Source organism: Dromaius novaehollandiae, chromosome 20 (assembly GCF_036370855.1).
Source record: "Dromaius novaehollandiae isolate bDroNov1 chromosome 20, bDroNov1.hap1, whole genome shotgun sequence".
Taxonomy (NCBI): domain Eukaryota; kingdom Metazoa; phylum Chordata; class Aves; order Casuariiformes; family Dromaiidae; genus Dromaius; species Dromaius novaehollandiae.
Window position 1 is genome coordinate 3,820,119 of NC_088117.1, and position 13,357 is coordinate 3,833,475.

Below are 13,357 nucleotides of genomic sequence, written 5' to 3' on the forward strand. Positions count from 1 at the left end.
CGGAAGTAGGGCATGTAGCTCCTATTTTTGCCTTTCAATATCTCCCTTAATAACAATAATAGATTCTGAGAAGTGAAAATTAATCTGTAGCTCCAGAGATTTTTATTGCATTTCTCCCTTTTTGTGTGCTTTCAAACCTTTCAAATCCTGGAAGGCCATTGTTTTTTTTTTTTTTTTTTTTTTTTTAATCATTTTCCTATCATTTTTGCTTGTCACATGGTTCCTGACTTGGTCCTAAACAGACTAACAGCACACCCATGCATTAACTTTATCTCATGGAGCACTACATCATATCTGCAGTTTGTATCTTAAATTCATGTATTAGACACATTGGGGAGATCTCAAGTGCATTCAAAGCTTCAGTGTGCTGGGCACTCTGCAAAGAAGAAGAGAGCACCCCAGAATCATGGAGACAGTAGTTGAAACAGGGATGTGGTAAGCAAAGGAAGTCTGATGCCTATTTCCAGTCGGGGGAAACAGAGTGTGATTTAAAGGCCCTAAGTGATGGTTCACGTGCCCATGATCTCTGAGAGGGCCCTTAGCAAAGCCTTAGAGGACACCGCATCTCCCAGTTCTGGATCAAGCACCTTGTCAGCACAGTAATACACATTACTTTTTGGCCAAAGTGACTTCTGTAACTGTGGTGGTTTTGGGGAAGTGGCAGAAGTTAGCGCACTAGCTTTGCTTCTGCCTGCATGTCTGACCTATGCGTTTGAATGTGTATCTGCTTTTGACCAAATACAGTCATTTGGTCAAAATGACTTAAATGTCCACTTCTTAAGGCAATTTCTGCCCATCTCTTTATATGGTTTATCTTTTTACTTTGTTTCTGGTACTATATGAACTGAAGACCCCATATAGGACACTAATCCTTGTTTTCTGTCATTTGACCAGACATCACTAAACTTATTCCTTTCCCTAGGTTAAAGGAACTAAAACCATCTTAAAACCATGAAGAACTGGAACTTGCTGGTGAAAGGATTCAAAGATACTTTGAGGGCCATTTCCTTCAAGAGTGTTCTGCAAGAGGACATGACATGTGAGGTTAGTGTCACTAACCTGGTTCTAGCTTAGCCAGGCTCTTGTAAATCCCTATTAAACGATGAAGATGAAATCTCACTTACTGCAGTAGCAGTGCTTTACATACTGTGATTACTCTATATTGCTTCAATGCTCCATAGTGATGCCTTCTGGGAGATAAGCTTATTCAGGCAGCTGTTTCCAGCTGTTCCAGAGCAAAATCTCCTTTTTTAATACATAAAATAGCATAGTGATTATCTGCCCCTCCTACATTCCTCCCCCATTTTGCCTCAGACACGTTGTATACACAAGTGCCAAATCAGAAATGTTGTACAGGCAAGTGCCAAATTCTCACAGGTGTTAGGTGCGGAAGCTTCAGGCATCCAAAAATTAAACCACCCTCTTTGATTTTAGACTATGAAGTGTCACTGCAAAAGCCATTCATTCTGCAACTCAGGAACGAGAGGGCTTTGCAGTGTATTATTCTCCTTGTGCAATCTTTTCCTTCATTCCTGAGTTATCCAAAGCTGAGAGGACCCTGCAAGTCTGTACCCTCTTACACCTTGCCCTCAGGTGTTGGCAGCTGTAAATTTGGAGCCATTTCCCTGTATGGTACCTATTCCTTTCTCCATCTTCTCTTTCTTTATGCCTGAATATCCTGAATATCTTCTCTTCTACATCACTAAGAAAAGGATGAGCCCTTGGTTCCTGATCAATCTATATTCAATAACAATGGTGAAAATAATCTGGGCAAAGTGTGATTTCTTCTGCAGTGTGATTTGACACACACATGGTTTGTGCTGGGAGCCTTACCAAATATTCAGGAGAAGCCTGTGGGGGACAAGTACAGACATAGCCTGTTTCATGTGGAAAGGAACCTGGGAGCAGGCTGTCCTCAACTTGTATTAACCTTAGGGCACACGACAGAGCAAATTCTCCCAGTATAAATTTCTCTGGCTTTACTTTGCCAACCCACCTAGCTTCGGATCTGGATCAGAAGAATCCAGTTCTGGTGCTCTGTCAGTACTTACAATGCTTCTCACTCTGGGATTTCAGTAGTCTCTGCTCACCCAACACTGAACCTACATATTAATCTATTTTGTCTAAAGTCAGATTTACAAAAATGTTTTGACATGTAAATATACTGACAGTTTTGACTGTAAATATACATCTAGACAGATTTTCAGAAGCACTGAAGCAGAGGACAGACCTGAGTCTTAATGACGTTTATGTGCCTAATAATCCTTGTACCACAGACAGCTATGTATCGCAAGAGAGATTAGATTGACCAAACTCTCCTCTCTGGCAACCAAGTCCCAAGTTGCATCTAGGTTCTCAAAAATGGAAGACAATGTGTGGGCCTGCTGCCTTTCCCTGCTGGCTGGCAAGTCTTGGGGACCAGTGGTGTAGAAATGGTCCTGGAAGTGCCAAAGAAAACGAATGCATGAAGTCTGAGGTAAAAATAGTTCAGCGCTTTCTATTCATCATCTTATAACAGTTTCTCTGCCATGAGTGCCTAGGTGGCATGCAAGCAGGTTGCTTTGCTTTTCCACAGAGAAGCACTGCCATGGTGTTGATGGGGCTACGATACTGCGTGGTAACGTTTTAAGTGGAACACTGCACATCAGACAGATGATTTCTTGCCCGTATTCAGCACTCAGAGTATTGGAAAGGACAGCCTTGCTTCACTGTGCCCTGTGATTTCATAGTCATCCATTATTGTGAATTTTTTAATGTGTCGTTATTCTGTCCTTGGCCCTGCTGGCTGAAGTGTTTTCTGAACTGACTGCCTGGTTATTTAGCTACTTGGGACACAAAGCAAAGATGCCAGCAGACTTCATGCAGCTGACTTCTTCCACAGCCAAGCAATGCTGTTGCTGGGTTTCATGTCACAGTCCCTCTACAAAGGAATCAAGAAAAATGGGATGAATGCCACCACTTGTGATGTCCTGGCAGTCACATGAGGCAGAAGAGGCAATGAGGAGAAGGAGCTGAGCTGGACTTCCCACTCTTCCCGACCCACTCTGTGACTGTAAGCAAATCATTGCTTACTCTGTGCCTTAGTTTCCTTTTTTTCTGTTTTGTCTGTTTGGGCTAAACTCTTGCAAATGGTAGGTTTGATCTGATCTCCTGAGCTGAAAAAGCTGCATGGTGCTGTATTCTGTGGACTTGGGCTGGTGCTAGCTTGAAGATTTCTGCTGTGCACCCCCTTGTGCAGAGACTAAGTTGCTCTACCAGCCAAATCCAATGCAGCGGCTTTGTCATCAATACTCCCAGCTCAATCTATAAGCTCTCAGGGGCAGGGTCTCTCTCTTACTGTGCCTTTGTACAGCAGCTAACAGTAATGGAGCTTAGGGGCTCAGGGTACTGTTATATTACAGACAATACGATGATCATGATGTGCACAAGAGGAGCTGTGTCTTCATCAGGCTTCTCTTTCCTTTTGTTCACTATTTTATCATTTTACGCTTGATTAAAAAGTAACACTTCTCACTGCCCTCCCCTAGCTGTCTTTTGCATAATGCCATCCTGCATCATCTGGCAGACTCAAGTGCAGTCTTTAAGAATTTTCTCTACCTGCATCGCAGCAGGATTTTCCTCTAGCACAGCTGGTGCAAAACACATGCATACAAGTGAGGAGAACAGAAGTCACTGGCCAGGAATGCCTCAGTAAGCTGCTTTTCTTGGCCAAGAGCCGTGGGCCTTCCTGTAGGATGGAAGGTGTTGGCTTTGATATGTGGTCTGTGTCGTTTACTTTTTTTAAAGAAATATTGTGCTCTTGGGAACTGTTCTGTTTTTGGCAATAACCTGACTCCAGAGCTTCAATATATAAAGGATTTAAATGTCTATTCTGTTCCTCAACCTTGCAAATTTTTGCAAGTAAATAGTAGTCTACCTACAGTTCTCCTGCTCCTGAGCTCACCTGGACACAAGATGTGCCATGAAACCTTCGTCTTCCTCTGAGCAGCTCAAGGCATAGGCTGGGACCCAGGGGAGTTCAGAGCGCAATGGGTGTCCCCTCCTCCCTTAAAGAGAGAAAGCTTTCACCTTCCTGCTGCTGTTTCTGCAAAGCTCTCCCTCTGAGGCTGCTCAGTGGGGGATGACATTGAAGGGGATGTCAGGGCTGTGTCCCCCCTTTTTAACTGTGATGGGACACCTACGCTCACATCTCTGGAGTGTGGCAAGCTGGAAGAGTGCTTCCATGTGGTTCAACAAGAAAACACTTCAGAAATGGATCTGGACCGTACTGGCAGTTCCCATGAGCTGCTTTGCCAGGGCAAATAAGGGCACTGGTGCTTGGCATGATGGAAGTGTCCCATCTTAATGAGCAGAGGGGACAGAAGTCATCTGATATGCAAAGTCCTGAAATACTGTACCATTTTCTTTGTCTCGTCTCGGCAGGGCAGGCTTTGCCTTTCCAGATGGAAGCGTTGCTCCATTAAGCCCAGTCACCTGCCTCAGGCTTGATGCTTCGGATGGAGGTGAAAGTCCACGGAAAATGCTTGGTTGCCTGGCAAAGCTGCTCAGAGGAGAAAGAAGGCTCCTTGCCGAAGCAGAGGCAGCCAGTGCCGTAAGAGCAGTGTGATTTGCTCACCTTTGTATTTCGGGCTTACTAGGAAGAGTTACTCACGACCCAATCCGTTTTTAGCCTTTGCCATGAAATGCTCTTTGCCCTCCTGTAGTGGTAGATTATAGATGTCTGGCCTCTTTAATGGCTCCAAAATTTTTGCTTTCTCTTAACTCCCTTGCTCTCTCATAATCTTAAAAAGTCTGACTAAATCCTGATGCTTCTTTTTTTCAAAGCTTAAATAATCCTAGCAATTGCAGTCTCTTGCTCGTGTTTAAAGCTTTCAATGCTTGAAGGACTGTGTGATCTTCCCTATGGTTTGAAAAAAAAAATGAGGCTGCCGACTCATAAAGGGCAAGCTGTGGTTTGATAGAACTTCACCACGATGTGTTTGCATCGTTTTCTAGCTGTCGTGAACACCCCCACCACCCTGTTTGCCGTGTTCACTGCAGCACTGTGGTGGGGAGTCTGTTCCTGTGAGAGGCATGATGCTTTGGTGGCCTCTGTGGCTCTGGGAAGAGAGAAGGGGACATGGGAGCCGTAGCTTGACCCGGTTGTGAATACTATTTGATGCAAATACAGCACTTATTTTGGACTTTTCTGAGGTGTGCAGGTACCAGAATTTGTGGAAACGGATATATGTTATTTTTCCTGCTGTTGATTTCCATCAAAAGAGGTGTGAGATTATTTGAAATGATATTTTCCCTTCAAGTGGTTACTGGCAAAAAGTCAGATTTTTCTACTGAAAACCGTAAACCCACAAAATATGTGAGATTTCAGTGACCAAAAGCAGAGGAGTGAGAGTTTGCAGATACCTAAATAAATCAGCCTGGTGGAACTTGCTTTGTAGATAAAAACATACAGAATTCACTACAGAAAAATTGCGGTGAAGGTGAAAAAGAAAAAAAAAAAGATTTTAGACAAAACCTTAAAGGGAAAAGAACATTCTCCTGATCTGCTCAGCCTGTGACCTGTGAGTTCCCTGCACCCTCAGTCTTTGTCTGTAAAATAAAGGAATGGTTTCCCTTACCACCCAGCTGTGTAGATCAGCTCAGTAATGCTCAGAGGTGAAGACACATATGGAGAAATACTCTCATTTTAATCTCTGCCTGGGGACGGTTTGAGTGTAACAGAGATCCTGAGCCAGCCAGAGCAGTGGGAGGCAGAGCAACGCGGCACTAGCTGAAGTGTGGGCCCTCATTTTCCAAAGATTTCAGCTTCCTTCTTCAGGCAAAGCTTTTTCCCAAAGGCTTCAGCATTCAGTTTAATCTGCTAATCCAATCACAGGCTGGGGGGAAAGTCCTCTTCCGCCTGCCAGCCAGCACCTGGCCTCCCAGCACGTGCGTGCCCTTTGGTGAAAGGCAGCCCACGGACGGGTGCTCCCCTTCGCCAGCCTTCTCCCCATGGCTCGCAGAAAACGGGCCGACCTGTCTGTGCCAGGGTGGTGGCTGTTGCTGTGTGCCTGGCGGTCAAGGCAGGGTGAGATGCACCTTCCTCCCTTGTTGCTTCTTTCTATGACTCCTTGAGTTAACACTGCTACCGTCTGACCTCGGCAGCTGGTGCTGCCTCCGAGGGTCTCTTCTGGCTGTACTGCAGTACGAGAAAGCCCTTCAGATGCCAAAGCTCCGTGTAAAAAGCTGGTTTCTTCCAGAGAGTCACCCCTTCAGATGTTGCCAGCCCTTATTTGTGAAAACCCTCTCGCTGTCTCCTGAAGCCAGCAGATGTTATTGCTACAGACTTGCCTAGCTGGTGGGTTGGTTTTGAGCTGAGACAGCTTGGATGACTAAGAACACTTTAGCAGTGGAGTGCAGGATTTCCTTACTGAGAGAGAAGTGAGAATGTCCCCCTATTGACAGCCCTGACTTCTCTGGAGGGTCTGTGCTAAAAGTTAATAGTTTTTTTATCTCAGGCTTAGCCTACAACTAGAAGAAGGGTATCTCACCAGCTACCACAGAGAGCGGCATTTGATGTGAGATGCCCCAGGAACAAGGAAGAGTTAGCTTTATGACTTGCGGTGGATGGGAGCAACAGAGGGTGGTGGAATGAACAGGATTAAAGGATTTCATCTGTAAATACAGGATTAAAGGTATCTAGTGCTCTGCAGGAGTCATGCAAACCAAGGAGAAGCAAAGCTGTCCGGCAGGGTGAAATTCTCCCTTTTGAACAAGCCTCACCTCTGTGTGAACCAGCACTGGTACACGGGTGCAGCCCACCTCTGCTCAGATCTGTCCCTGCCACTGCGGTGGCCCGAGGTGCCAACCGGCTCCACGGGGCTGGATCGGGCTCGGGAGGTGCCAACCGGCTCCACGGGGCTGGATCGGGCTCGGGGACTGGAGTGAGCATCCCTGCTGCCTCCACGCCCCCATTGCCCTGGCAACTCTACGGCCCCCTGCACCCTCGTTTCCCCCGTAGCCCCATGGCTGCTGCATCCCCATTGCCCCCAGCCATCCCCGGGACTCCCGGTGGCCCAGGAGCCCCCCCGTGGCCCAGCGCAGCCCGTGCCCCCGCGCCCCCACCCTCCTCGCCCTCGCGGGTGGCGGGAGGAGGACAGCTAGCAGTGCAGCAGCTGGACAGCGCACATCTGGACAGCGCACATCTGGACAGCCACGCGCAGGCGCGGGGGCCGCCTCGCCTTCGCCCCCCCCATAGACGGCGGCCACCCGTGGGCCGGGCCCCTGCGCGCCGCGGAGCCGTGCGCGCCCTGCGGAGCCGTGCGCCCCGCGGAGCGGGGGGGCGTCGGTCCCTCCTTCCCCGCGGCCCCGGGGAGGGGCCCCGGCGCCGCCGTATTTATCAGGGTGGGCGGCGGCGGCCCGGCCGGGCTCGCTCGCTCGCTGCCTCCCCGCCTCTCGGTGCCGGTGACTGGAGCGGGCGGAGCCGCGGCGGCCGATTGGCTCCGGGCATCACATGCGGCGGGGCCGGGCCGGAGCCGGGCCGGGCTGGGCTGGGCTGGGCACGGCGAGCGCTCCCGCGGCGGGCACGGCAGCAGCGCAGCCCCTTCCCAGCCCAGCGCCCCGCCAGCCACCGGGGAAGGGGCCGCGCCCGCCCGCCCTGCCGCCCTTCCCGCCGCGGCCCCGGCCATGAGGTTGGGCCGGAGAGACGGCACCTGTGCGGGGAGGTGAGCGGAGCTCCGGCGCCTTCCTCCTGCCTCCGGGCAGCCGCCGCGGCGGGGAAGAAGAGGGGAGCGAGGAAGGAAAGGTTTTTTTTTTTTTTTATTTTTAATATTCCTATATATTTTTGGGTGCCATCAATCCCGAGCCCGTAACCGAAGCCCCCGGAGGGAGAAGTGCTGCGCGCTGTGATGCGTCTTCCTCTCGCCTCGGCTGCCAGTTTGGATTGTAGCGCCCGGCTCTGTGCTCTGAGAGAATGGCTCGGTTCGGGGATGATCTGCCAACACGCTATGGAGGTGGAGGGCCGGCCGGGGCTGGAAGAGGGAGCAGCCGGCAAGGTGGCCCCCAAGCCGGCCAAAGGATGTATAAGCAATCGATGGCTCAGAGGGCCAGGACTATGGCTCTCTACAACCCCATCCCTGTCAAACAGAACTGCTTCACAGTCAACAGATCCCTCTTCATCTTCAGTGAAGATAATGTTATACGGAAATACGCCAAGAGAATAACAGAATGGCCATATCCTTTCGGGGAGGGTGTGTGGGCATGGTGGGGAAGGTGGGGAGGGGGAAGATGGGGAGGGGGAAGACACCCCTGTAGTCATCTAGGGATGGGTGTCTGCCACTAATACAGTTATGCATGTGTGAGTTAGTATGTGTAATGGGTGTGTGACATGGATCTGTGTGGCAGACATAATGTACGCCTGTGTAGCTGGGTGTCATAGAAAATTGCTTCTGTAAGAATGGCAGAGTGTGCTTCTAAATATTCCAGGGGTGCGCGTGAGAAATGCATGCATTTCAGTGTGTGCTTAGGTGTGAAATACAGAATTGCATAGATTTGCATTTTGAATAATATAATCCAAATACAAAGGGGTCTGTGAGATTCCTGCTGATCAATCCTGACTCTTATTTCCATCTTATAGCCTTTCAGCTCTTCTTTCTCACTCTGTCTGAATAGAAAAGGGAACATGGGATAAAAATGGTGACACCTTAGCATTAAAGCTGCATTGATAGTAGGGACATTGATAACCAAGGTACCATCTGAAATCTCCTTAAAACAATCATCACAGCTAGCTTTTTTCAGTACATCACCTTCTGAATCTATCCAAATCAACATAAACCTAGTCACTTTAGATTAAATGCCTAGCCTAAGCTTAGGCTGGACCAAAAAAAAAAAAAAAAAAAAAAAAAAGCAAAGATTTGTGGCAGAGCGAGGCAGTAACTGGAGAAAAAGCTCATCTGCTGTATTGTGAAAGGGGCAGATGCTTTCTGTCTCAGAACCAGCTCCCAGGCCAAGTGATCTGCAGAGATCTTTCTCAGAAGGGAGCTCTGTTTATGATGCACACAGTGGGATTGTAAGTTCTGAGAAAAGGAAACCAGGCTCTTCTTCCAAGATTATTTGAGGTTACCAGGGAGTAGCAAGTGTGTGTGTGTGTGCGTGTGTGCATGCGCGTGCGTGTGTACAGGAGCGCATTACACTGGGGATCTCAAGGAAGCTGGTTGTTTTCTTTTCATTTGATAACACATACCTATTAATGCTAGCTAACAGCAGCAAGGCCTCCTCCCAGCCTCCTAGCAACACTTTCAATTGTCACGGAGGCCAGCTCCCCTCCAGGCTTCCCTAGCTTTCACTTACAGAGGGACTAAAAGGCAAAAAATACACCAGCAGAGTGAATCCATGTCCTTTCCACCCCAAAAGCATACATATATTGATTTCTCTGTTTCTATTATAAAAAGCACAAGGATTGCTGCACTTGCACATCCCTTTCTCCCTCCCTGCAGTGAAGTCTGAATAAACAAGCTTCAAAGCCCGAGGGGCAGTTAGCATATTGTATTTTCTGTAAGGCTAGATGCAGTCTCTATCTCGCTCTTATCTCTTGGTTACTCGTCTGCATCTTTATCGCCAAGCGTGGGGAGGGGGAACCACAACGCTACGGAGTCAGCCGGTTTAGCAGAACCACCAAATGTTCCCCAGACCGGATCTGCTGGGTGAAGTCCCAGCAAAGGCCAGGGGGGATTGGAGCCAGCTGCACTCCCCAGGCGCGTGGGGGTGGATGGAGCAGGCTGGTGGGGAGGAGCCGGCCCGCCGTGCCCGGCCCGCCGGAGCTGTCCGCGGTGCTGAGCGGAGCTGTCCGCGGTGCTGCGAGGAGCTGTCCGCGGTGCTGAGCGGAGCTGTCCGCGGCGTTGGGTCTCTGCCGCCACCCGCTGCGCGGCTGCACCCTGGGCGAGCAGGGGCTCACCAAGGATCAGGGCTAAGGACGAGGCGAGAGGCAAAGGGGTACCTTGTGTTAGGTTTGCGTTCTCTCCCGTGAAGTCTCTTCCCTTCATACGTTCTCACAGGGCACTGACAATTTTGTTCTCACCCAGAGTGGACATTGCAATCCAGCAGCGATTCATCTTTTGGACCTGTGCAGACACTCTAAATCCAAGTTTTCTAGCCCACCACTTATTTATGCTATGTGCTTAAGTAAAATGACAGGGAATTTCTGAACATTAATTCAGCAGGTGATATCCAGTTGTATAATCTGTTTCTGGGTACTTTAGCTTATCAATTTCATTTAAAAAATAATAAAAATAGTTTTTTGTTTCTTTTGGACCTTTCCTTACTCCCTTTCTCCTGGCTCCCACATTTCTTAAGCAGCTCAGATTCTTTTTAAGTCACTAACTCTCACAAAGAAATAGCTATTTTCCTACTCTTCTCCCAAAGACACCCTTAGAAACAACTGAGGAAATCAGAGAGATCAACTGTCTCCATGAGAGATGAAAGACCTTTGTTTGCTCAACTAATGTAACTGTTTAGATAGAAATGGAATTTGGATGAAGTTCCCCTTGTGTTGTCTAGTTTCTTCTTTAACTTCTGGTCCTCACTCCATTTGAATATATGATTTTAGCTACAATCATAGCCAATTGTATTGTGCTGGCTCTGGAACAACATTTGCCGGATGGAGACAAGACACCTATGTCAGAAAGATTGGTGAGTTGTATTTATTTATTTACGTTTTTTGTTTTCGGTCTGATACAAAAAGCAGTCAGCCACCCAGTGCTGTGGGTGCTTGTATCAATGTTAAAAATCCATATGTAAACAAACAGTTATTGAACTGACAATCAGAAAAATAAGCCAGTGACAACAAGTATAACTACAAGCTCACGATGCCATCACCACAAGAATGCTTCATCACTCTAGCCAGTCCTGCCCAATTGCAGAAGAAATGGATTTTAAAGTATGATCATAAGAGCAGCAAACATAGATTGTCTATAGACGAAGACAGGAACTACCACTTCCCAGGAAGTGGCAGAACAGAGTAACCTTTTTTAGTTCATATGCCTTTCAGCTATCTTTCTCCTATGGATATATCCCAAGGACCTACAATGCAAACTTTGGATTTAGATGATAACACTTTCCTGCCAAATAAAAAAGAAACCAGCTTACAGAGGAAAATAATTTACCAGCAGGCTTTATGGTAATGAGCCAAATTACAGTATTTCAAAAGGACATGTAAGAATAGCTTCAAAATCATTCTTCCATTTATCATCACTGTAAGAAAAATGGTAATATTCGGTTTAGTTTTTCTCCTACTGTTAATGATCTGGAACATCTTCCCTGCCCAAATCCATTAGTCCTGGTGTATGTTCAACGGATGAATAATATAAATCTGTATGTATTTTACATGTAGATATTAAATTATGCAAACAAAGATAATATTAGGCTTGCTGCCAAAAGTTAGAGACTGAATGCTGGTTGCTACAGTTTCCAAGGCTGGTCCATAGCAGTGGGCAAGGCTCAGAATCTCATTCTTCATAAATAGGAAGAAGAGTATAAGTGATATATCTAGAAAGGTATTCAGGGTCAGCTAGTTGATACTGCCCATCTGGAAATGTATTTGCTCATGCTTCCTGTCACCTTACATTGTAGTTGATTCCTCTTTTTCTGTTTGAATTATTTCTATGTATGTATGTATGACAATATGTCTCTGTATGTTTTGGGATTTACTAGCAGGGCAAGTCTGTGTTTGTGAGAAAAGCACAGCTTTAGACCCCTAAGTAACGATCAAACTGGAGAAATGCTAGGGTTCCCTCCATAATTCCTAAACATATGGACAAGTGAAGGGGTGAAATAGTTTTATAATATGTTCTGACTTGGTAACTCTTTTGTGATATGTTATTTTTAAGCAGCAGTAGGTTTGGTTAGCGTATCATTTCTGTGTTCCTCTGTTTCCATAGATTTATAAAGGGAACCAAAGGTCTATTTATTGGTCCTTTTTTCCCATTGCATTAATTACTTTTTTGGTGCCCAGCAGTGCACACACACCTTCAGTTCTTGCCCAAGTCATTGCATAGAGGGGGCATTGACTTTACCACCGAATAGTACAAGATAATTGAATGACTTAAATGCACAGTCTCCACGCTGCTGGCTCTGCCTTGGTGATGAAGGAAGAATTAACCCCTGATTTATGTGCCAAAAGCCACTGTGCAGCATTATCTTTGATCCAGGTATTTTGAGTCCATTTCAACTACAGCATGCTTGTAGTTCTTAAGTCTAAAGGGGCTTACAGCAGAATAACCCTGCAAATCTTTACAAGTCATGAAATATTTTCTATTATTTTCAACATGTGCTGTAACAATTAATGATCGCAAATATGAAAAATTGTCTTTTGATTTTCAATTTGAAAACTCTTCAGAGTTTTCCTGTCCCTTCCACAAACTTTAAATTGTTTCACTGAAAATGTTATGAATCCCTGTTAAACTACAGAGTGGGAGAACATTCTCATACATTCGCAGATTTGCTGAGCCAAATTACAAGTCCATGCAGAACAGCAGGTGCTTTATTACTGCTTTTGGCAGGAGTAGCATATGTCTTTTTTGGTTAATGCTTTATGGATATAACCTCCCTTCTTCTGGGTTCATTAAAATCTCCAAATTAGAGTGAGGGTTCATCACTGAAGAGTTAATCAGCTCTTAAGGACACAAGATGCACATGATCAACCTTTAGGACTGGGAGATGTAGGCAGAGGTGTTGAAGGAAAACCGAAGTTGCCCAGGTACTTTGTGTCTCAGGAACAACAACCAAAATACTGAAACTGTCTGTTTGTTAAAGCTAGATAAAGTTTGTTAGAGCAAAAGATAAAGGAGGAGTTGATACAAACATTTTCATGTTTTTTTTTTTCTGATAAAAATTTCCTTCTAGTTATCTTTCTAGAGACCCTAGATATGAACCTGCAGTGCAATTTCACTTGGCTCTTTTCTATGCTCATGTGACCTGTCAAGTAGGGTTAATTGAGCACATGGGACAAGCTAGAGATATCTCAATATATGCAATATTTCAAGGACTAGAATGGCTTAGTTATAAGTAATCATTCTCAGTCCATTTTGCCCAGTTCCTATGTGTAGCTTGTGGCACAGAAAAGCTGCTGGTAGGTACCTGGTTCTGGGACTCGATTAAGCTATAGCTCTTTTCTCTAGAGCTTCTCCAGCACTTTAGTCATATAAACTTACTGTTCTGCTAGATTGAGAAGGGAGACATAAGCCTGTAAATAAAATCCGGGGAAATGATATCCAGTGGCAGGAACTTTTGCTGTTCAAAGCCTGATCATTCAGACTGATATGTACTGTCCCTGTGAGTCTGTCAATGGAAAATGTTATTTGGCTCTGGAATGCAAATTATGGTC

General features: G+C 46.4%; 1 protein-coding gene across 5 annotated transcripts in view; it reads left to right on the top strand.

Moving 5' to 3' along the window:
• The first annotated feature begins 7,619 nt into the window (after window positions 1-7,619).
• Window positions 7,620-13,357, top strand: part of CACNA1B (calcium voltage-gated channel subunit alpha1 B) — a 320,424-nt gene continuing 314,686 nt past the window's right edge. For 4 of the 5 annotated variants that reach the window (XM_064523637.1, XM_064523638.1, XM_064523639.1 and 1 more), the window contains exon 1: window positions 10,565-10,665. In XM_064523637.1, coding sequence (XP_064379707.1) covers window positions 10,573-10,665 — 93 coding nt within the window. In that variant the 5' untranslated portion in view covers window positions 10,565-10,572. Of the gene's footprint in view, window positions 8,212-10,559; window positions 10,666-13,357 lie in introns of those variants that run through there. The other variant, XM_064523641.1, reaches the window with a different exon arrangement.